Source organism: Clinocottus analis, unplaced genomic scaffold (assembly GCF_023055335.1).
Source record: "Clinocottus analis isolate CAN_PGR_092001 unplaced genomic scaffold, fCliAna1.0.p SCAF_23, whole genome shotgun sequence".
Lineage (NCBI taxonomy): Eukaryota > Metazoa > Chordata > Actinopteri > Perciformes > Cottidae > Clinocottus > Clinocottus analis.
Genome location: NW_027175965.1, coordinates 5,029,183 through 5,052,513, shown reverse-complemented (window position 1 = coordinate 5,052,513; position 23,331 = coordinate 5,029,183). Strand labels below are relative to the sequence as shown.

General features: G+C 41.0%; 1 protein-coding gene across 1 annotated transcript in view; it reads left to right on the top strand.

Annotated features, from left to right (window-relative positions):
* Positions 1-3,194: 3,194 nt before the first annotated feature.
* LOC137793541 (contactin-associated protein-like 4) overlaps positions 3,195-23,331 on the top strand; it is a 73,271-nt gene continuing 53,134 nt past the window's right edge. Inside the window, exons 1-2 of the mRNA XM_068589771.1 lie at positions 3,195-3,285; positions 15,016-15,126. Of these exons, the coding sequence (XP_068445872.1) occupies positions 3,201-3,285; positions 15,016-15,126 (196 nt within the window). The 5' untranslated portion in view covers positions 3,195-3,200. The remainder of the gene's footprint in view (positions 3,286-15,015; positions 15,127-23,331) is intronic.

The following is a 23,331-nucleotide window of genomic DNA, read 5'->3' as shown; positions in this document are numbered from 1 at the left end:
CCTCATGCTTCAAAATGTAAACTCGCCCACATTTCTGCAACACATGGATCCATTGAAAGGGGGTGTAATGAGTTTGCTCGTTCTGAATAGTACCTATTATTCACCGTAAGTAAGTCCTCTTGTGTTTAACATACCGTGTTCACAATGAGGCTGCGCATGACAAAAATACAAAGTTTTATTTTCAAATTCTTTCCATAAAACAACCAAAGTTTAGGGAACTTACCTCATCGTTGGTGTCCTTTAGTGAACCTCTATCTTTCTAGAACCGTAACCAAAGCGTTTGGATTGACTACATTTAATCAAGCCTTTTAACAGAGGTTGAAAGCCTTTAAGACATTGTTTTGTTCTTGAGATGTTTTGAATACTACTTACAAAAACAATATTGACAAAACGGTGAAGTGAAGCTTTAATTTGCCTTGATCATTGGAAGTTTTGAGATGTTAACTTTGGGGCAACTGTGGCTCAGTGGTTATCCGGTCCATCATTCAATCAGAGGGTCGGTGGTTCGAGACACTTAACCTCAAATTGCTCCCTGTTGCACTGTCTACGGTGTCTAAAATAAAAGTCGCTTTGGATAAACGTGTCGGCTAAATGAAATCTAATGTGCTTCCACATCAATGATTCAAGCTTCCCAGGAGTCACAGCTAGATTATGAACCAGGGCTGACCCAAAAACCTGAATGCCATGGCCCTCAAACTGACCGCTATGCCCCTGGGTGATGATGTCAGACCCCTCAGTGAATACAAGATGAGTGCTCCCAGACCCCCTGGTGTGTCCAGGTCGATTTGAAAAAGGTGACGGTGGCTTGTGGCTCATGCTATGAGAGCTCACTTTGGCTTTTATGGAGTGTGAGGTGCAACAAACTATACGAAAATTATGTATCCATGTTTCCTTCCTCCATCACTGTGGAAGTTGTCCCAGACTTTTTACAGTGTCGCTGTGCAACCAGTAGATCTCTTCAGCAAAGATGATTTACAGCGAAGCAGCTATTAAGCCAGAGTATAGTCATGAATTCAAGTACTAAACTCTGGAGAAAAGAAACCACCCAATTGCCGATGCATGTGATTTTTTTTGATTGATTTCTGTGTGAAAACACAACAACATATATCTGAATTGTGTAAAATTGTGTGTAATTGCTGCTGGTGACGGGTCATGACTGTCAGGAAATTCCTCCAAAAGCTAAAAGAACGCTTGGTATTTAGTGTTAAACTGAATCACCCTGATGGTCTCTGGAGTCCACTTCCTCCTGGCCTATAACGAAGCCAGTTTACAGCATCGCTGATGCACATATTACAAATAAACCAATGTACACACCTGGTCGTTTTTTTTCTCCAGCAGGCTGGAGGAGGATTTGAGTTGCATTGCTGTTGTCATCAGAAAAATCCATCAACAACCTTGACCTGGTTGCCCCTCGTGTTTGACTGAATATTTTGCCCATGAGGTGAAAAAGACATTTCTTTTGCTTTGCACCTGGAATAAAACCCTCATCAAAGAGAGACTACTGGCAGCATGCAACACATCACCTTGGTAGAAAACGGTGTGCCGTTGTGAGTAAGGATCAAAGGTTGTGTGGGTGAACACTAGCAAGGCTAAAAGGCTAAGCTGCTGCCGCTCCAACTGACCTTCACAGAGAAACACAGAAGCCCCACTGCTGTTTCTTCCTGGTTAGAAGGTCAGTCCGGAGGTATTGGTGGATGACTGACATGTGTGGGTGTTCATCCGACGTTGCCGTCGTCTTGTTGTCTGTGTGGGATACATGTAGATTTGATTGATTGATGGGCATCTTATTTTACATTCAAGTGCTCGCTCACTGAATATACTGTCCGTTGAAAAAGAACATGCAGAATTATAAGTGTTTTGGTACTTTCTGCCATACATTCAAATTGAAATCCAAAGGCCTGTCGGATTTAAACGTTATTAATTTGAGGTCTACCTATTCAGATTCTGGTGTGAACTGAACGTGAGACGAGATCAGAGGTAACACTTGTTCTGAGGTCTTTGCACTGGCTTCCTGTCCAGCAATGACTTGACTTTAAAATACTACTGGTAGTTTAGAAAGCACCGAATGGTTATGGGCCTATATATATGTGTGATGTGCTGTTATCTTATGAACCATCCCGACCGCTCAGGTCGTCTGGTTCTTGTCTACTTTCTGTTCCAACAGTCAGAACTCAACATGGCGAACGACTGTTCAGCTTTTCTGTTCCTCACATCTGGAACAAGGTCCCTGAAAGCTGTAGGTCTGCCGAGACTCTCAGATCTTTTACATGCAGGTTGAAGACTTTTCTGTTTGCTGTTGCCTTGAATTGAACCAGATTCAAGGATATACATTTCTGCATCTCACTACTGCATTTTACTTCTTAAACTGCACGGCAACTTCTGTTTTTAATGTTTTAATAAATTTTCTTTATTGTTTTAAAATCCTGTTTTTTTCTGCATTATGTTGATGCTTTATTGGTTTTATATGAAGCACTTTGTATCACCTTGAAACGTGCTACACAAATAAACTTTCTCTCTATTTTTCAATACAGCTTCATGCGCTTATTTCCGTGCCTATCAATTCATTTTTATAAAGTTACTTGTATAGTCTGAAAAACTGGATACAAACATTTTGAGTTAAAGCATAGATGGATTAGCAAAGGGGCTGGGCTTCACCTGCCAAACCTGTAAAACGACTACTAAACGACCACACACACAGTCTGGGTGTCTTGCATCCGTTTCGGAGGGGAGCTTTTACCCATGATCTCAGATTCAAAACCCCTGGTCTCGTGCACATGTGAGTATTGCTTTGCTTTTAGATGGTTGAGATGAACCTCAACTATACACTCAGTTAAACAGCAACTCGCCACGTTCCCTCTGCCCGAGTTTCTTCATGATCTCATGTGAGAGGAGGGACTCGGACCTGCAACAGCCTCGCAAGAGCCCTCCCTCCCCTCTTTTCGTCGCTCCTCATTTTCCTTCCAGCACTTGATAGAAGAGCAGGCGATGTGAGAGCACCCTCCTCCTCTTCCTCCTCCTCCTCCTCCGCCTCCTCCTCCTCACTGGGTACCGGCCGGCCCCTCCACATTGTGGCAGCAGCCTACTGCAGCGCAGCGGAGCTGAAGCAGAGAAGAGCAGGAGAAGAGGAGAGAAGTGGTGGAGGCGGACAGTCTCCCCTCCGACTCGTGGGACAACACTCTGCAGCATCCCGTCGCTCCAACATGCCTTTGGGGACTAACAGACTCGCTGGGATTACTGCGCTGGTCGCCTCGCTGCTGCTCGGATCCTGTGTGACAGGTGAAGAAGGTGAGCGGCTCTGTGCGCGTGTTGCTGCTGTGGAGTGTGTTTTTTTGGTCCAAAGGGGACCCCCTCCCCTCCCACCCTCGTGGTCTGTTATGGCACTAAATCATCTCTCCACTGTCGGGCTATACGGGCTAACGATGAGGCGGTTATCGTGCATGTGGCTGCTTGATGACATGAGGGTGTTGGTGAGACTTTAAACTGTCCGAGCTTTACATTGACAAAACAAGAGCATCAGAAAGAAAAAAAAATAAGATTAAAGTGTTTTTCCTTTTAGTGGCTAGTGGTAGAACATTACTTAAACGTGCATAAGGGCTACTTTTCATAAAACTAGAATGAAACCAAATAACTGAAACATGTCATATTAGTTCATCAAGAGAATCCAATAACTCCGACTCGGCTGCAAATCAGGGAATGTTTTTCTTATTGATTAATCTGCTAATTCTTTTCTCCATGAATCAGTCGACTGTCTTATTTCCTCTAGAAATTCAAAGATGACACCTTCACATGTCCTGTTTTGTTTGACTAGCAGTCCCAAACAGCCAACCATCTTCAGTTTACGACGATTTAAATCAGCGAAAACAACAAATCTTCACATTGCTGCCACTTTACTTAAAACAAAAAAAATGTCTTCAACAGTTAGCAATTCAAAACCCTGATTGTTTCCAGCTGTAGCCTTTTCCTGAAGACAAAGTAAAGGAATTTACAATGTTTTTGTAAACTGTCTTCCCTTTTTTACTTTTCCAAACAGGCAGCTGCTGCCTGGACTTTCCTCTTTAATGCTGCACGTGACAGTCAATTCTGAGCTGTGCTGCGACCCGTTTCTCGAGTTTGGGAAGAAGCACTGCAGCTTGTTTGATTTATTCTGTGAATTTGGTGAATTAAACAGTTTGCTGGGGCTGATCTGCCCACCTCGGGGGTCTTGCTGTTGAAAGGGAGCTCACATCCTCAGTGGATTTATGGCTGTCAAGTTTTAAGAAACAGTGAATCCCACAAGTTGTGTTCTTATTTTCACTTTTTTTTCTCCCCCCCCCCCCAGCATTTGATGTTTCCTCATGAGAGAAAGGAGAAACTGTGGTTTTTCTGTGGAGATGTGAGAGAGATGCACAGGATGCTGCTGCTGGCTCTTTGGCTCCAGTTTACTCAGAACCGGATTCAGACAAGATCCTAAAGAAAAGTGGGTTGTTGGGTAAAGGGATGATTTCAGAAGTGAAGTCACTGGAAAAGTTGCTTCTTCACTTTAATGGTTGCTCGAGAAACCATATTTGAAGAAATGAGAGAATTTACCCTGCAACAAGTGTGAGAAATAGATAGATCTCTTTTTCCCCTGCCGTCCTTGAGTGCGTACTGATATTTCCTTCTCTGAGGTTTTAATGAATAGTTCCAGTCGCCGCGTTCTTAAAGTAGTAGCCCGCTGCCATCGGATGACCTTCCTCCCCACTGCAAGGCTGTACTCTCTCGGAAAGACGCTGTGAATGAGGGCAGCGTTTAAGGTCACATTCCTGAAGGCAGATTTACGAAAAACATCACAAAGTCTTTCCACGCACCGATTGGAGGGTAGAAAAGTGGAACACATGCGTTTATAGGCTGTTTAGATTGTTTGGGTGGACAACAGCTATAACAGGAAACCATTTATTATTGTTAGTATGGAAACAAACTGACCCAAATTGTGTGACATTGTCTGTGGGCTCAAACTTGACAATCTCCAAGAGACAAATCAAAAAAAACATCAATTTTACTGCATCACTCCACTGTGACTAATGCAGTTACAATGTGCTGCAGAATATATGAAGCAGAGTCTTTATCATCCACTAAACGACCTGTCTTCTGTCCAGATTATGCCTCCTAAGCAATGAAGGAGTCTCAGCTCAGTAAAGAACTATCATATCATTCATCCTGCTTTGTGCATGAAGGACAGGAGGTTTCTGTCATTGTCACATTCATCATCTTCAGCGACACTCCCTCTCTCTTTTGCAGTTAACAGAGTGCATGTCGCTTTCTTTCTAACGCTTGCTGTGTAGAAGTGAGAGCGTATAGGCAACTCCTCTTAATTAAGCTATTTTTTCCCCAATCCGTGCATTAGAGTTAACACTAATAACACTCTATAAATAGCCTCTAGGAGACTTCAAAAATATGTTTTTGTCTCACTTCCCCCTGGGTGTGGCCATTCAAAATAGTACACAAACTATTGATATCCAGCGTTGTAGAATAACGTGTGCTACAAATTAGGCAAAAGTAAAGGGGGAAAAAAGCTGTTTTGAACAAGTTGAAGCCTCCTGTCACAGAGAGAGGGGTCTGACACCATGAATCACTCAAATGGGGATGATGGCACACCTTTATGTTCATCTTGAGACGACGCTTGTAAATTATGAAAAGGATTTTTAGATGACGTGTAACCACCACACAAGTTTCACGACAATTACAATGCCTACTGCGAGGTTCACACGCAAAGTCAGCTTTCGCGACGCTTTTGGTGTGAACGCAGCATTACTCCGAACCCTAACTTCACTTCACTAAACCTTGTTCTAAACCTAAGCCGAGTCGAGAGGTACAAGATGTGAAGAAGTGTTTCTTGAGAGCTGCCTCTTCTGGTTAAGGTTTTGGTTAATAAAGGAGTGGTGTGAAGCATTTAAGGGCATTTAAGGGATACCCACTATCTCCTCCTATAGGGAGCGGGTCCTCTTCACAGCGTGCGCCCTGGCTCTAGATAGGACCTTTTTATGTTCCCTGGAGGCCACTGTGGGCTTGGAAAGGGGAAATTGAGAGGAGGGGTATCCACTAGATGCCACTAAATTCCTCACAGTTGTCCTTTTTGTTTGTTTAGGCAACTAGAACTCTAAAGTTTAAAGGAAACATTGTGTTCATGGTCAAAAGAAGCCAGTGTTGACTGCTGCAAACCCTTCAGTATAAATGTCATATGCTTATTATGTATGCGCAGCCTTTCGCTCTGGCCTCTTTCTAAGTTATTTGTGGCACTATAACAATGTCATACTGCTGCTGTCATTGCAAGTGAAAACCGACAATAATTATTTGCATGACTGCAAAAGGTCACTTATCATGAATACGCAAGATGTTTTTCAGCGTTTGTGCAACGATGTGTGCTGTAATTATTTTATTTTCCGAGGGTGGATAGTCAACTAATTATCGCGCACCATCTTTATCATCAGCATCACTAAAAAAGTGAGAACAATCTGTACCTCCTTCCTCCCCTCACTTCACATGTAGATTTCTCACATGATGACACAGTTTTCTTAGTGTTGTTTAACTTAGCAATTACCGTCGGTACCACACAAGTGGTAAAGGTCGCGTTTCTGTTGCATTCTTCTAAAACGTGACAGAAAACACAGTTTTGTCCGGTGACGGCAGCAGGTTGTCTTCAGGAGAGCAGATCTCTCAGACGGCTGACAGAAGGTGGGTTTGGCTATTTAACTAGCTGGGGTTGAGGAGGGAAACATAAGTTGCTGTTATATTCTCAGACTGCTGTGAATTCATCTCATCCATTCCACCGCCAGACAGAGAATAAGTTGGTAAGGAAAAAAAAACAGGCTGGGAGAAGAGTTGATTTAAATTTGGGCCTCGCTCCCTGTTTCATATGCGAACAGCCCTGTCTCATCAGAATGTATTACTTTTCAATGAGCTGGTGGTGTGCACTGAGAGAACATAAACCTCTGAATAAAATCAATTTGGTGTGAATGAGCGAGACATTTTCACTGCAAAACCCTGCTGTCCTTTATGCCTCATGAGATGGTGGAGTCTTCGAGAAACCACCGTGAGGAAAGAGCAAAGTAGTGGAGGATAAATCGGCCCTTACTTTTCTCCGATGGCATCGTTTATGAAAATGTATTCAGTCAAAGTGGAGTCATGAAGAGGTTCTGATTACGTCAAGGTTACACAAAGGTGGTAAGCGGCTGGTGGTGTGCGCCCGGAGCTTTCAGTCATGACTGTAGATTTATTAATCCAGGGACAAGTAGTTAAGCGATAAAAGTGACAGAGAACTGCGGCCCATCCATCTGCTTTTGTGACCTGAGGGATTTTGTGTTTGCCCAAGGCCGACTCCCCAGTGGATGTCTGCCTCCCTGAAAACAGACCCATTCATCAAAGGGCCGTGTCATTATTGCCGATGACTCGTTATTGGTCCGAGAATCAGCCACATTCTGCTGAGGTCACGATTCACTGTGTGAAGCAGGAGGAGCGTGGACACTGTGGGCATCAGCTGTTAGCCCAAACACACCGTGTTAATGGTGAGTGACATGCAGATTTACTGTCAGCTCATTATCTTTCTTTATTTTCCTAAAAGTAAGGTTGCTGAGCGAGTCTTTTCTCTCAGGAAATGAACTGTTTCTTTAGTGTTTAGATTAGGAAATGAGTGCGTTAAGAAGTGTTCAGTGTTAGGCAGAGTTATATCGTTGCATATTATTATTGTGGGCTGTTTTATGATCTATGTTGCATTACAACACTTTTTTATAGCTTTATATGTTATGTATTAACAATATTTGTCAGATTAAAAAGTAGCAAGTGCAGTATTTCCCTCTGACATGTAGTGCAATATAAGTATAATGTAACATAATTGAAATGTTCCTCAAAATGGTACTTACGCCTGTATAAAGGCACTTAATTACTTAAAAGTGTACTTCAGAAGCACTGAGTCCCCAAAGGGTGATGCTAAAAGATGTATTGATGGAGACAGGGCTGCCTTTAAGCTGTAGATATGATCAGAACTTCAAAACGTTTCTGAAACATAATAAAACATTAGGAAGTCGATGAATATATATCTTGTGTTGGAAAGACAAAGAACAGCTTCATGCTTTTTGATTGACAGGTGGGATGAGTGCTGAGCAACACTTGTTATATGGTTTTACTTTGCTTGAAAAAGTATATCAAACCTGCTTTAATTTTACATTTTTCTTTGGCCACTAGGGGACAGTAGGGACAAATAACATTGTTTCATATCATAATGATATAATACAAAATATTGATTATAGCTGCTTTAAACCAGCCAATAATTATAATATGTACTTAAATATATAATTGTCTCTAGGCCATATCATGTAAAGAGTCATATAAAGATTTACATTTATAATATTATATGTATTCCAAGTTCCTAGGCTTGCTATATTTCTCCCTTTATTTCCTTTCCCTTTATCCCTTTTTTTCAAGAACAAAGAGAACCTGCCTTGATTGTTAGGATGTGTAGGGGTTATCCAACTGGTCTTGAAAGTCTCATATCCTAAAGAGTTTAAGGATTATTACGTTAATTATTAAGGAAACGGGAGGTACCAGGGGAAAAAGTTGAGCCACAAATTAACATTTGACATTAAACAGAGAGAGAAAGAGTATTTAAAGGATACCATTAGTGTGATGGGACAAAGAAAGAGAAGAGGGAGAAGCAGGGAAGAAGAAGGAAAGAGGAGTGAGCAAAAAGAGAGAGAGAAGTGGAGGAGTTTGGTTCAGTGCCCTGCGTGGACATTCATTGTAGTTGCCCTTCGTCTTAAAGCCATGCAGTGACACTCCCAACTCCTTCTCTCATTTCACCCATCAGTGGGTTTTCTTTTTTTTCTTTTTCAGTGTGTGTGTGTGTGTGTGTGTATGTGTGTGTGTGTGTACACGATGTCAGATTAATTCGCCTGACTCCCCTCATCTCACCTTCACAGAGCCGCAGCTCCGTTGTGCACAGCAACACAAGTTTCAGTCATAAAATCCTGTTCTTCTGTGTCGGGATCTTACTTTCCTGCCAGTGGGATAACTTTACTGTAACGTGGGCTGTCAACGCAATTCCCTTTTGCTTTGAAGGAATTTATTGATGATGTGCTCCATTGATCAGGCTCTGTGAGCAGGACTACAATAATTACAGTATTTCATGTACTCAATGTCAATGACATTGTGTGTCATCTTTCAATAATGAGGTCATATATTTGTATATACATATATATATAAATACATGTATATGTATGTAGTAGCAGCAAGCCATGTACTTTAAAAGAGTCTTGGCATCCTCCCTCATTGCTATTCCTGTCTCAATCCATTAAACTGCAAATTGACATCAGATTAACTATAAATACAGTTAATAATGACTTAACCTGCTGCTTTCACCTCCCTCCTTTCCGATTCAATGGCAGCCTATATATTTATTGGAGTGGAGTGGCACAGTGGGTGCAGGCCATGTAAGTGGCTCTTGAAATACAGCAAGTAATTATTACCATCAGGACTCTTATTCATGTCCTGATTATTTTCAGACCTCCCACGCTTGGTGAAAAAAAGGTTATATGATGGCTGAATGAACGTTCTGCTCGCCTCAAACCGGACACCATCAAGTTAATACTCCTGGATCATATTTCTGTATGAGCCCATTCAACATTTTACAGTTTAAACAAGTCTATTTCAAGTCCAGTTATGTATGACCAACCAGAATGATAGCTTAACCTCAACAAGGTGACCCAGGTTGTATTATCCTTTTTACGACAAGCATTTATTAGTGAGGGCCTGTTATTTAAGATCTGGGGAAGAGGCCTTGGGATCAGCAAAAGTCAAAAGCATCCTATAGATAAAGTATTTCAATGTAAAAAAAGAAGAAGACATTTTCATGTTCAATTGTTATTGACCATGTCCATTTAACTTATTATGTCTCTTCTTAAACCAGCTGCTGCACCGGTGAGGATTTAGGCTTCGACGGAATAATTATGCAAACGTTGCCCAACATTACTATGAGGACCTGTACACTACATCCTCCCCAGTAACAAACTCATTTAGTTACAAGGAATGTTGAATGGATTTACGTTTGTTTTTGTGTGTAAAGAATATAATAAGATGTAATTTACTGTACTTAGTTTCTTTCTGTATATTTTGTATTTGGCTGCTAATACACATCCTCTGTTGTAACCACCACACATCTATTACACTTACATACTAATAATGTTTAATTAAAGTCTCACATCAGGTGACTGTCCTCCCAAGAAAAAGAAAAGCATCAATTGTTTCAGTCGGTGCCCCAAAAATTGCTTACTTTCAAGTGACAAACCCCTCCAGCTGCCGTACTGATTACAACTCAATCCCAAAGATGGAGTAGCTTTGTATGCAGCATGCAGAGGGAGGAGGCCGGGGTGGGTGGACGGGTCAAAACAACAAACACACTGCTGACCGTCTCCTTTTCACACCAAAAGTCAATAACAAAAGTCCCCGAACATTAAAAGACTTGTTATAAATCAAACTGCAATTATGTGTCATTCTGTTGAAATTTACAGACACTGCATTTCAAAATGTATGCAGCTCGAGGTGTAAGGCGTGCACAAACGTTTTGTTTCTTTCAGAAAAGAAGACAATGCTTTGCTTGATTATTTAAAAAATGTGTTAAGTGCTGGAGGCAAAATAACATGATCATTTGTAGAGTTTTTTTGGTGACAATAAAATGACTTAATGAGAAAAAAAAGAGAGAAAAATGACATTTAAGTTCTTGTTCCTATTTTAAAATTCAAATATGATCCATTAATGCAAGTCTCATCACATACTCCACACATCTCCTCCTGGGTCCATTAGGAGAAGTGATGTAATGTGGAGCAACTCCACCAAATCTGCATAAGACTGACATATTTCATTGTCAATGATTTTTTAATCTTCCTTCTCATTACTGATATGTTCTGCATACATTTATTTGTTGGTTTGTCTCAGCAATCGGTATGTGCGCTAAAGTTTTAAACCTCGCCGACCTTTGATAAATGTTTTAATTGCTACTTTGTTGCACTGCAAATTTCTTTTGATCATTAAATTCTGCTGATTAGCTCTGCCTCCCATGGAGCCACACATTAATGCAGTTAGCACAGAACAAATTACAGCATTGTTTTATACCATTTTACAGAGAAAAAGTAGTTAATGATGTTTCAGTGAGCAGTTTATCTGCAAATGTAACATGCTTTAATTTTTTTTATAATAAACCAAGGGTGGTCTGGCATGGTGAGAGTAGAATGAGTCAAATTACGGGCCCGTCTGCTGTGTTAGCCACCAACAGAAGGAGTGGAAATGAGGAACAAGCATTTCTCTCATTGTTAGCAGTCCGGCAGCAGACCGTCTCATTTAAGCTGTCAGGCTCTGCAGGACTCACATCGGCCTCAAACAAACTGTACGCTTTACCAGATTCACACTATTATATTAGTTTGACACAATTCGGGATGACTCAACAAAATACTTTTAAGTCAGACCCCACAACTGGGATAGAAAGACACAAACTGGGTTATTAAATAAAGTTGATTTACTTAGGAAGTCTTTTGGAAATTCTCTGTCAATCCCAGTTGGCCTGTTGTGTGACATTGGCATAACTTTGAGTAGTACCTTTAAAAAAAAAAGAAAAGACTCTACAGCCATGCTATACTACAACGATCACTGTAAAGCAATACAACTGTGCGATAGATAGAAGTTGAGGTCTTTTTCTGTTATCGAGCTGATGTTAGTATTTAGCTCCAAGTAGCTAAGTATAACCTCACAGAGCTGCTGGATGTAGACTTGTTGTGACAAAGTCAAGAGGCAATCGGACAGAACAGCCCACTAAATACACAGTTTTACAAAAGACAATGCAGATATGTTTGAGTCATTGTCAGAAGGATGTCATCTTGGGTAGAGATTTTATATTTAAATATAAGTATCAATGGTATTTTCTTTCTGGTCCTGTCCTTTACCCTTCTTTTCAATTTTTTAGATACAGGTTTGACTAGACAGCAATAATCAGCTCCTATTAATCTATATCCATTATTGTGAAGGCAACATCAACAAACGTTTGAATTCAAGCTCCAACGAGTATGTTTTCTGGTTCAGGAAGTAAATTTGCGGTAACATTTTATTACTTACATTTTTTTCAGTGTTAGTCAGAAGAGTTTCTTCGAGGTTTATGCTCTCGTGTGCCTTGTTAGTCCCTGGCATTGCTTCTTTATTCACACAATAGATATCTTAGTTAAAAAGGTGAAAAGTATGTGAATAAACAAGCACCGCCGTTTTACATTTGTTAATTGCTGTTACATCTTGCGCACTCTGATCATCAAGTTGATGCTCACTGTCTGGGATACTTGCACCGCTCTGAACTCTCTCACCTTTTAAGTAGTTGAAGTGATGGATGGCACTCATCAGTATTCAGCGTCTCTGGATCGGCTGTCTCTCTCGGCACTCAGTTATTTCACGAGAACGGTAAACTGGATACAGGTCCTGTAGATCGATGGCCTTTCTGTCTCTGTATTTGTCCCTCTTCCTCCTGCAATCTTGTGCCTCAAGCGCAAAACACATCAGCCGGATCCCAGTGTTGTCATTTGACTTGCGTCATGGCTAAGATGTGCTGATTCAGGGAGTAAATTAAATAAAATGACTCTAGAGTTGACATACTGAAGGATTTTGAAGTGGTTTAACTTGCAGAAAATTGAAGTTAGTAAACTGGATCTCCTTTGTAAGGTATGGGTCCAGAAAAAGGACTATTAGAAAATCCCAATGACATTTGCAAGAACACAAACACCATCCATTTGTCTAAAGATCGATAATAAGAGAAACTGTTTCATATTGTGATTTATTTTGTATTTTTACATGAAGTGGTCTCTAACAAAACACATTCCCCACGAGCCAGGTTAAACCAGTAACAGGCACACTCGAGGCCATTTGAGAGGTTATAAAACTGGAGATGTAGATCTTCCTCGACCACATGTAGTTTTGGATGTTAAAAAAAGAAGAAATCTCAAAAGCAACGAAATATCTCAAATCAAACATGTGCTGTAAGATCTTCATATTAGGTTAATGGTACTGAACTGTGATAGCAAATCGTTGAGACATATTAGTTTTCTACTGTAAGTTCAGTCGATCCCCTTCTGTTCTCCTTCTATATCCTTCTTCTACATGTTGTTGTCTGACAAAGCCCCGGTCAGTAGCTGACAGTTCAGTAGCCTCTTACCTTCATTGTTCTCTAAGCTTTCTGTATTTGTGCTCTACCTTATTCTCCCAGTCACCCTTTTAGATGTCACTTCTCCTCTGAGGAAAATCAGCCCCATCTGTTCAGACACCTCTGCTGCTTCCAACCAGCTCGTCTTGCAGAGGCCCTGCTCTCATGACACATTATGCGACTGAGGTCTTAGAGCTCTCATTTAATCTCTCTACACAGATTCAACTGTATTTTGCAGTCGTTGCTCCTCGGTAAGCCACAGCTCGCCTCCGTCAGCTTCACACGCGGCTTGATGGAGATAAAGAAACTGCAGCATTATAAGAGGTGTGCGGATCTACCAAAATAACTATACAGATTGTTTTCTTTCAGCGACTGTGAGAATCAAGAGTGAAAAAAGAACACGGTCCCTAAAACTATAAGTCAAACCAGAGGAATGGGTTGGATGTTTTCAGTAGTTTTAACTGTTTAGTAGTTTGCTTGTTACTTTTTTTCTATCTGGAAACATGAAACACATTTTGACGATTGACAATTGGGATGAAACTCCAATTGCTATTTATGTGTCAAACATGTGACATTCAAACACATCTGGGTCAGCGGAGGAGGGGTCGGAGCGGTGATACTACGAGATGATAGTTCAAAGCAAATTTTCCAATATATTATTCTGCACTTCCATCAAGAAAGACATGAGATTGCTGCAGATTTATTTCTGTCTGAAGATTCAGCAAATAAAGAACTTGGATGGAAAGGCACAAATCAGCTCTGAAGTGTCTGCAGAGAGGAGAAGGGTTACACTGGGTAGACTTAGGTGGATATGATAGGCTATTCAAAACTGTCAACAGTCTGTGGTTTATAGTCTCAGGCAATGAAACTCTCTCTGTGCTCGAAATGAAGTACAATAATGTTGACAAAGTAATCTCAGCTGAAGCCTTGTTGTCAGAGCAAGGAGACAGGATCTGGCACTTCTGAATGGGTTGGAAATAATTTGAACTGGCTCTCTACTCAGTGGGGGAAAGCAAAATCCATGAAAAGAAAAAGATTCTAGATTGCGCTTTTGCAGTGATCGTGGAAACGATGAACGATTGATAATTACTGGGGAATTGGGATGAATTCTGTGGGAAACAACTTCCTCTTGGATACGAGACAAAACAAGCCAACGCTCCTGTTACATTAACTGCTTTCATCAGACGCAGAACAGCAGTCCTCAAAGTAGTTTACAGGGTGGATACTGGATGACAGATCTTCCTCTGGAAAGGGGACCTCCTACTTTCCAGTGAGAAGTGGCTCTTACATCAGTAGAGTATTGCAACACAGGCATATCAATTTATAATCAGAATATTAACTCTACCACACAAAAGCATACTCAATACTTTACAGACATTCTGGTTTTTTATATTTTACATTGGCACACATGTTATTATTTCTTCTTTGAGTCAGTTGTCACGGCGTTATTTGTTGGTAGATCAGTCTAATATATGCACATGTCATATATTTATGTTCATGGGTCACTTATAACTCCACTTGCCATCCTTGACTTTTATAAACATCAAAGCGTATGAGGCATGAAAAGGTCTCCACTGACTCCCACACAAAGTTGTCTTATTAATGTTCCCGCTCTCTGTGACCCTATTATCTGCCCTAACCTAACATGATCTGTTATGTAGACTCAAGAGAGCCTCAAGTTTGCCCTTTCCATTAGAAGAAAACGTCCAGACTTCCTTCAGTTTGCTTTTCACCCTTGTTATATTGAAATAACTTACTGTAGCATATCGATCAATAGGTTAATACAACGATCCATGATTCTGAACAGTCTTGTCTGCTTTGTGATTGGTTCACAGAGGTATGTGACAGCCCACTGGTCGCCAATCTGCCACCGTCGTCATTCAGAAGCTCCTCCCAGCTGACCAGCAGCCATGGGCCGGTCTACGCCAAGGTCAACAGGAGAGAAGGTGAGGAATCATGTATTGCGAAGTTCACTGTCCATCTTATGAAACATGTTAATACTACATTTCAAGATGGCTTCATTGCCATGAATGATCACTGCTTTAAAAAACATCAATAAACCACTTTGTTGTGACTTTGTAAAAAACCTAGAAAGAGAAAGCTGAAATCATGAGAGAGAAGTGAGAAAGAGTGGGCATTGGTTGAAAAACTCGCGAGAGAACAAAAGGAACAAAACTGTATATGCTGATAGCTTCATAACAGTTGGGTACTAAATATGTGAGATAGATTACCTTTAAACACTCTGTAGTCATCTTTAGAGACAGACATTCTGGAGCCTTCAGTCTCCTTTGCTTTCATTCATTCCATCCAACTCAAACATCAGAGTCACACGACAGAACCTTCATCTCGAGCCCTTTCTTTACTCGCTGTAACTTTCCCCATTTGATCACAGTTATGTTTCTAAGCATGGGGTTTTTGTGTGCTGGCTATTCATAAAACATTTAGCCCCGTGCAGCTTTAAACCTTACGTACTCAATCAGTTGTTGAGATCAACTGTCAAGAAGCACCTCCAGGCCAATGAAATGTTGGGAAAAGATGGAGAAAAAGCAAAGTCCATCGACTGAAATGTGCACAGTTCTGTTCTGTATGCTGCGGTGATGCATTTCTCCCTCTGTGCAAGAGGGAGTCTTCACCTCTGCACGCATTACACATATCAAATCAATCATTTAATCAAAGCTAACTCGGGACCTTCCCTCAGCTGTACAGTGCCCGCATCACATGTGGAACCAAACGCAGCGTACTTAGCAATAACACAATCTTTTACTCAACACAGCAAAGTGGTTTTGTTGCCTGAACTTTAAATGTAGATCATGGCCGGCTTCAGAGCTCTTAGGAGGAAACGCTTTGTTTTTGTGCAGAACTCAGTAGCTGGCTGCCACAGATGAAACTCTTTTACACCCACTGTAAGACAAATATGACTAAGTTGAAGACAAATTGAAGTTAAATCAGCAAAATGTAATTGTGAAGGCGCCACAATGACTTTCCCGTGAACACATAATCCAACACATTGCAGGTTATTGATACAACAGTGAATTTGTTGTGCTCATTTCTTGGGTCTGTAGGCAGTGCTGAAACATAAAGCCAATCATACAGCTGGACCCGTTCCAGCCAGCAGCAGGGGTTCACAAAGACCTTTTCTTTCTTTCATTGCTCATTTATTGTGCATTTCTAATGACATTTTAGCAAGTTTAAACAAATCACCCACATTTATGTTACCTTTGCTTTATATTACATTTTCAAACACATCAAAACAGAAGCAAACAGCAGGAAATATTCAAAACACCATATTGAACGTTTGAGCCACAGCTGTTGCATAGTAACACAACACGCTTTCCAACGCAGCAGTTTTTCAGGAGCTGAATAGTCAGAAGAATAGGGACCGTCAGAGCAAGCAATTTAAAGATTTGACACGGTAAAGAGACCGAACAACAATACTAAAATCAGACTAAACACAACTCGACTAACGACTCAACGGACAGGTTTTGGCTTTTTGGAGAGGACGAATATCTATCGTTCTCCAATAACTCATTCACTGGAGTAACCACGTAATATATGTGTGATGTGGCTCCCACACATCTGGTGTATATGACATGTATGTCAGTGGAGTCAAACCGGCTGGTTGTCATGTTGTTCATTTTGTATTGTATGTTTTAGCCTAAGGACACTGGACCTGCACAAGCATGCATCCAGCTAACAAAATGGGCTACACAGCACTGAAGAAAACCCATATATAGTGAGGTGAATCCAAAAGAACAAAGATTGTTTCAAAACTTGAGTGAATCTGGGTTTGGCTCTCAGTTTTGCTGCAGGTGGTACGCTGGTCTGGCAACCGCAATCAGCTGATTAGTGCTTCTGGTTGAGCGGTGAAAAGAGGAGCCAACTTTGAATGTCCTATTGACAAACCGTAAGCGACAGTTACTGCGTAGTATGCATGTAGGTCAAGTATTCATTTGTAAGTCTGCAGCGCAACTGTTGGCTTTTATTCTGAGTGATTGGGAATTGGCTTTAAATATTCAACTTGTATTATATAATAAAAGCTGTTCAGCATCTGGGTTGTATGCAGCTACGGGAGCCATGACGTGGTCTAAACATTTTTTGAGTTTGCTGTATGCAGAATCGTGTCTTGACAATGCATGAGTTGAGTCAGGGAAAGTTCAGGATAGATCTCAGAGGATCTTGGCAACCAAAAAAGAATTGCGTCTAATTTTAGCAGCTTGTACATTTCTCTGGAGTCCGCATCAGTGACCCTTGTTCACCTGGTCCTCCTCTCCCTGCTAAATGAGGGCAAAACTGAAGAAAGTAGCCAGTGAAGTGTCTCATCCATCATAAAGTAGTTCTAACAAACAAACAAAAATCTCTATTGGAAGCCAAATTGCCAGCTGGGATATAGAGGATACAAAAACTCCCACATGCCTCCTTGGCCCTCGCTGCCAGTTAGTCCCAACTTGGCTGGTCACCCATATGGGGGCTGGCATTGACAGGAATGTTCACATATGGCAGCCATTTAATCCCATTACGGTGCTGCTTCCACTTCCAGTGTTGCGCCCTGCTACGGCTGGACACTGAATGTAGCCAACAGCATCGGGAGGAAGCGACAGTCCTGCACTGGTATTTAATCTTTCAACCAGGCGCATCACAATGTGCAAAGTAGACAATTAGCATGTCATGAAGTTGGGGAGAGGCCAGAGATAGGAGCTTTGACACAGAGCTCAGCCGGGTTGCTCTAACAAACGACTCTGGGTTAAAGGCCAGGGATGCGCATTATGGCATTCATGCATTATGCTCAGGATGTTGTTTTTGGCTCTAACAACTGACAAGTATTGCTTATGCTAACTATACTGCTGGAGACGAGTAAGTTGAGCAACTCTTTACTACAGTAAAACCTCCATTTCAATCAAAAGCATCTAAGATGAACAGCTCTGCCCAATATAAGCAGATTCATCATTAAGTAGAAATTTCACTCAGAGCTGGAACATCTGAGTGTTGAAGAGATTGTTTATCTAATCAAGAAAAAGTCAAATCACATTAACTGATCTTGTTTGGAGATTATTGTTTTGAGATCACAGCTAAAAGAGCAGAAAAAGCACACCGCACTCCAGCTGTTAGTTTGAACAGTCAGCTCCACTATTATCGGACCCCAACTGTGATTACTTAGAATAAAAAAACAATGAGGCCATTCGTGTTAAAAATCTCCTTCACAGAGGCAACCTGGTTTTCCACACACAAAAAGGCTAATAGAAAAGCAGCAAGTGCTCTTTATACGAGCTAATCAGTGCAAGCCTCCAGTATTTAGTCTGCAGTAGCAGCATGGAGTCGTGTTTCTTTCCCTCCAACTAAGCAAGTAGCAGTGGTAGGTATAAGAAGGGAGAAGCGGGGCCTGTTTTCACTTTGTGAATCCGCAAAATGAAACTGCAGATGGGTGTTGCAATGGAAATATTCTTGGTGCTGCAGTTCACCAAGTCCTCGCACTTTGACTTGTCATGCGTCCCGCTGGCAGCTCGCTCTGTGTCAACACGTTTGAAGTGTCGGTGATTCACCTGATGATCTATGATCCAACTGAGTCAGTCAACAAGCTCATCTTTGACTTGTGGCTGTGATGGAGAAAAAGAAAACGTTTTGAGGGGCATTGCCCACAGGCTGCATCCTTATGTGCAAATATCAGCAGAGATGAGCAGCTCTCTCACTCTCTCTATGTTTGCTCCCCCAACCTCCTTTTTGCTGCTCAAGTGTTTCCATCCCTCCAAGACGTGTTGCTGTCCACTCCCCTGCTTTCACTATAACCTTTTGTCTTTCCTTTTCTCATCATTCCTGTATTTTCTCCCTTCTCTGCCATGTCCTGCCACTCCCTTGTCAATCTCCTTGTCGAGCGTGGTCGCTGTAATTGTAGTTTTAACAGCCAAGAAAACATTGCGATAACTTCATTCCATCTTACAGCCAAATGTTAATGACAGCATTTAACATTTATAGGCAAATGTTAATGACGGTATTTAACATCTAAACTGTCTCGAGTTTTTTTTCAGTGGGCCATACTGATAATTGCACATTAGCACCCCGGTAATTACGCTGAAATAGGCCTGAAACACTTCATCAGCGAGTAATCATTTTCTGGAAGTGCTGATTTAGATTTAAAATATTAGCAGGGGGCTGTGGGTTGAAATGAACGTTGTAGGGGAACCGTAGAATGAGGTATTGATTGATCTTTGTATGATGTTAATGCACCACCTCGAGGTGCCTGTTTAATGCTGCTCTTAAACATTTTATCTGGTTAAGTACAACAGCTCCTCTGCTCAAATCCTGTTAATCTGAGGGAGTCACTCTCCATTAATCTAAGTATATTTATACATATTGCCTAATTCCCTGACAAAATGCAGCTAAAAGCCTCTTACTGTTGCTTCTACATCCCTCTCTCATTTTATATCATATTCTGTATTTTTAAGCATCCGTATTTTCCTGTGTTCCAGATCCAATTATTTTTTTTACTGCCAGAGAAGCAGATGTGATAAGGAACCATGCTTACTTTGCTTTAGCTTTTTTTAAATATTATTTTCCAAGTAAACACAATTAATTTTTTTAAATATCATATTGGTCTTTTGAAAGACACAAATTCCCGATTTCCATGTCTATCTATAAGGACTTTTTGCTTCTGACACCGTCATCAGCTTAACCATGTGTACTTTTATAGAAAAACACTATTGACACGCTGCAACCTGCAACCTGCAACCTGCAGTCATGTTAGCTCGAGTCCCTAGTAATCCTGTTACTTTATTTTCAAGCTGTCTACCACATTTTCTTTAAATTCCTCCATGGCAGCATCACCAGAGCCTGGTTCCCAATTAGTATTCTCCTGCAAGACCCCTACATCTGGTTTCACTGCATCACTATACCTATTTTCACATTTTTTTTAAATAATGGACACCCACACACATCCAGTGTTCCTATGGCCTGCAATGCTAAAATCTGCTCTTTCTTAGTATGTCTTGTTTTGCTGTGTTGCTTCCCATCACTGTTAATATAGCTGTTTGTTTGCCCTGGTGAGTAGTATATGACTATATATTTCCACAAGCGCAGTCAGACGCATTATTTTAACCTGGTAATACTGTCCGTCTCTTCTGATAGCTGCCTGTGTCCTACCACCTCTCTTTAGATCTCACTTTGGGTGATTGTTTCCTCCTGTAATGGCTTGTATCCTGTTTTCCCCATCTGCCCTGAGTCTTCCTGTCCCCCTTAGTGTGTTCTCCTGGAACAACAGTATACATTCCAGCCCAACATTACTTTTATTTGCCACCCACATCCGCTCCTTCTAGTAAAGCCATTGCCCTGACAAGCATTGTGTCCGCCTCTATTTCCCAGTTGACACCAACACAGCGGAGATAGCAATTAGAAGAGAACGGGTATAAATAATGTGCCTGATGTTGTGTTCTTTTACTGTCTTATCAAGACAGACGATGGCTGAAGTTAATTCTCCTTGTGTAGATCTGGCTCTGTCCAGCACCAGGAGGACCAGCAGAGTGTGTGGTGTTACAGACCACGGTCTCCCTTTAGCAATATATTAAACCTAATATATGTATCATGTACTGTATATATACATGTATGTGTAGATTACCATATAACTAGTTTAAATATGTGAATGAACTGCTCAGTAAGTACGATGTATTATTCATAATCAGAAATTCAATCAATTGAAGCAGTGAAAACAAATAGGGTGTGATTCTCTGAATTCTTCTTATCATGAGTCCACCTTCATCATGTTCTACAATAATGATATGCATGGTGTACTAATAACACTGTCATATTATTACAATTGCTTTCAACACATCCATAAGTTTCTTAGGCGCTAAATAAACGTTACGAGCAGCACGGCAGACAGCGGCTTTCACAATGTTCTCCTCATCGCGGACACAAACATGATATAGTCTTTGCATACAGTCTGTGATACAGTCTGTGATACAGTCTGTGATACAGTATGTGAGACAGGCAATGCTCGGCTGCGCGTGTGGTGTTCAATGTACGGCTCGAGCAAGTCTCGTAAATAAATGAGTCCTTGTCGGCGGAATCGATAGCGCTCGTACAGGAAGTCATGGTGACGTGAGAATGGATCTTGGCGATCTGGAAGAACTCTCTCCCGATAAACTAATATCGCTCCTCCTTCAATGAGAAGCCGTTTTTTATCTGGTGGAAGTGGTCATTTTATCCAGTGAATTTCAGTAAACCTGCTCTGGACCAGGTTAAGGGACTTTGTGGAACCAAAAAGCCTGATCTACGTCATCTTATCCTGAAAGTTATCCGTCTAACTCAATAAGTCGCGTACGAGGAATAGGGCCCTGAACTTGTAATCTCTAAATATGGATTTAATCTCCCACCCCTGCCGCCATTAAAACAGCCTCATAATCCAGCCCTGACACACATCTTGTTCTAAAACTGTGCCAAGAGGAAGCTTCCAAAATAACTTTCCCTTTGATGATTTAATGCTAACCCAAATAAATCAATGTGAGATTTGCAGCAATGACCCATATTTACTTATTTGGAGGAATGCACAATTTTTTTTAGGACTCTTTGGACTTGTTGGAAAATGTAAGTAAATGACAAAGGGGAACCCAAAATCTTCCATTGTTTCTTACTAGATAAGCACAAGATTGACTTATTTTAGTAGATAAACTGTTTGTTTTGTTTGACCTCTGGATGAATGCATTTTGAGAAGGAAAAATTCTGCAGTCAATACTGCAATTTAGCTATGTTTATTTTAAAATCTGTTTCTGTTGAGCAACCATGTACTAATCAAACTTGTATTGATTTAGGCTGCAGTCTCACATCGACCTGCACATACACTTTCACGGAGAACAAGAAGGTCACACTCCCAAGTTTGTGGTTAGAGACCTTTTGCGATGAAATTGGTCCATTAATCCAAAACAGGAAATGCTTTATCTTTTCTCTTTATAAAGCTCAGTATCAAAACTCAATACTTTTTTTGGGTACAGACTGAAATGAGTATCTCAAATAGTTCATGGTTCCAGCTGCATTATTAATTTAATAAAATAAAAAGGCTTATGTTTATGTTGAGACAGACTTTTTACATTTGAGAACTTGTGTTGTGTTCCTTATGCAAAATGAGAAAAGGGTTTGTGGAAAGAAATGTGTCAATAAATAAGTATTTCTAGGACATTATGAAATCATTTTTGCTGAAATGATGTGTATGATGTGCTTGTATAAGTTGTTAAAAATAATCCAGGCAGGAATTTAATTTCCTGCTCAATATATTTGGGAAACCAATCTATTATATTAATGTTTGTGTGGGACAGTAATGCCTGTTATCACTGTGGATACTGCAATGTTTCAGTCAAAGGGATCTGATTCACTGCAGTTTAAGAGACCTCCCTGCTTGTGTCACTGATATTCACTGTTTACAGCAAACAGTTCTTTAAGGTTCTAGATCGATAGTCCTATTCACACATCCCTTTCCTCCAGCCTACTTATCCAGCCTCAGACCACCGCTGCTCCTGAGGGTGTTTGGTTTGTAGGTCTTCAGATATGGGGGACTCTAAAAGTCACGGTCGACTGACTGCTTTATTGTGGTAATGTGCTAATTTGACTGTCCAGCAGAGCAGCAATGTAATTTTCGCGACCTGTGTTTAACCTCAATTACCTTCCCGAATGGAGAATATAAGGAGATTTACTAGATCATAACCGACAGGCACGCCAGACACTGTTGTATCGCTGATCAAACAGGTGATGTGTAAGTAACATGGTGGATTTAATGACTGGTTTTCTCCTCACAGGTTTGAGTGAATTGCACAGCACACGCCACTCTCCTTCATTTCAGGCACTTTCTATTTTCTTCTCCAGGTCCTGATGAGGTACCTACTTCTCTCTTTTTATTTCTCGCCATCTCCCTCTCTTTCTTTTTCCTTCCCTGCAATCTGGTGGATGCTAGTTCATTTCCCTCCCTCTCTCGCTCCGTCACTCTCTCTTGTCTGTGTTTTTCAATTCTTTCCTCTCCAATCCAGCTGTAATGGGTAAAGGTCAGTATGTCTGCTCTCTCCTCTTGTGCTGTCAGTGTTCATGTCTGTTACTGTGGTACTTATTAGCTCTGGCCTTTAGCTGCTGGCCTAACGAGCAACTGAAACAGCTGGCGGAGGAAAAAACAGACACAAGAG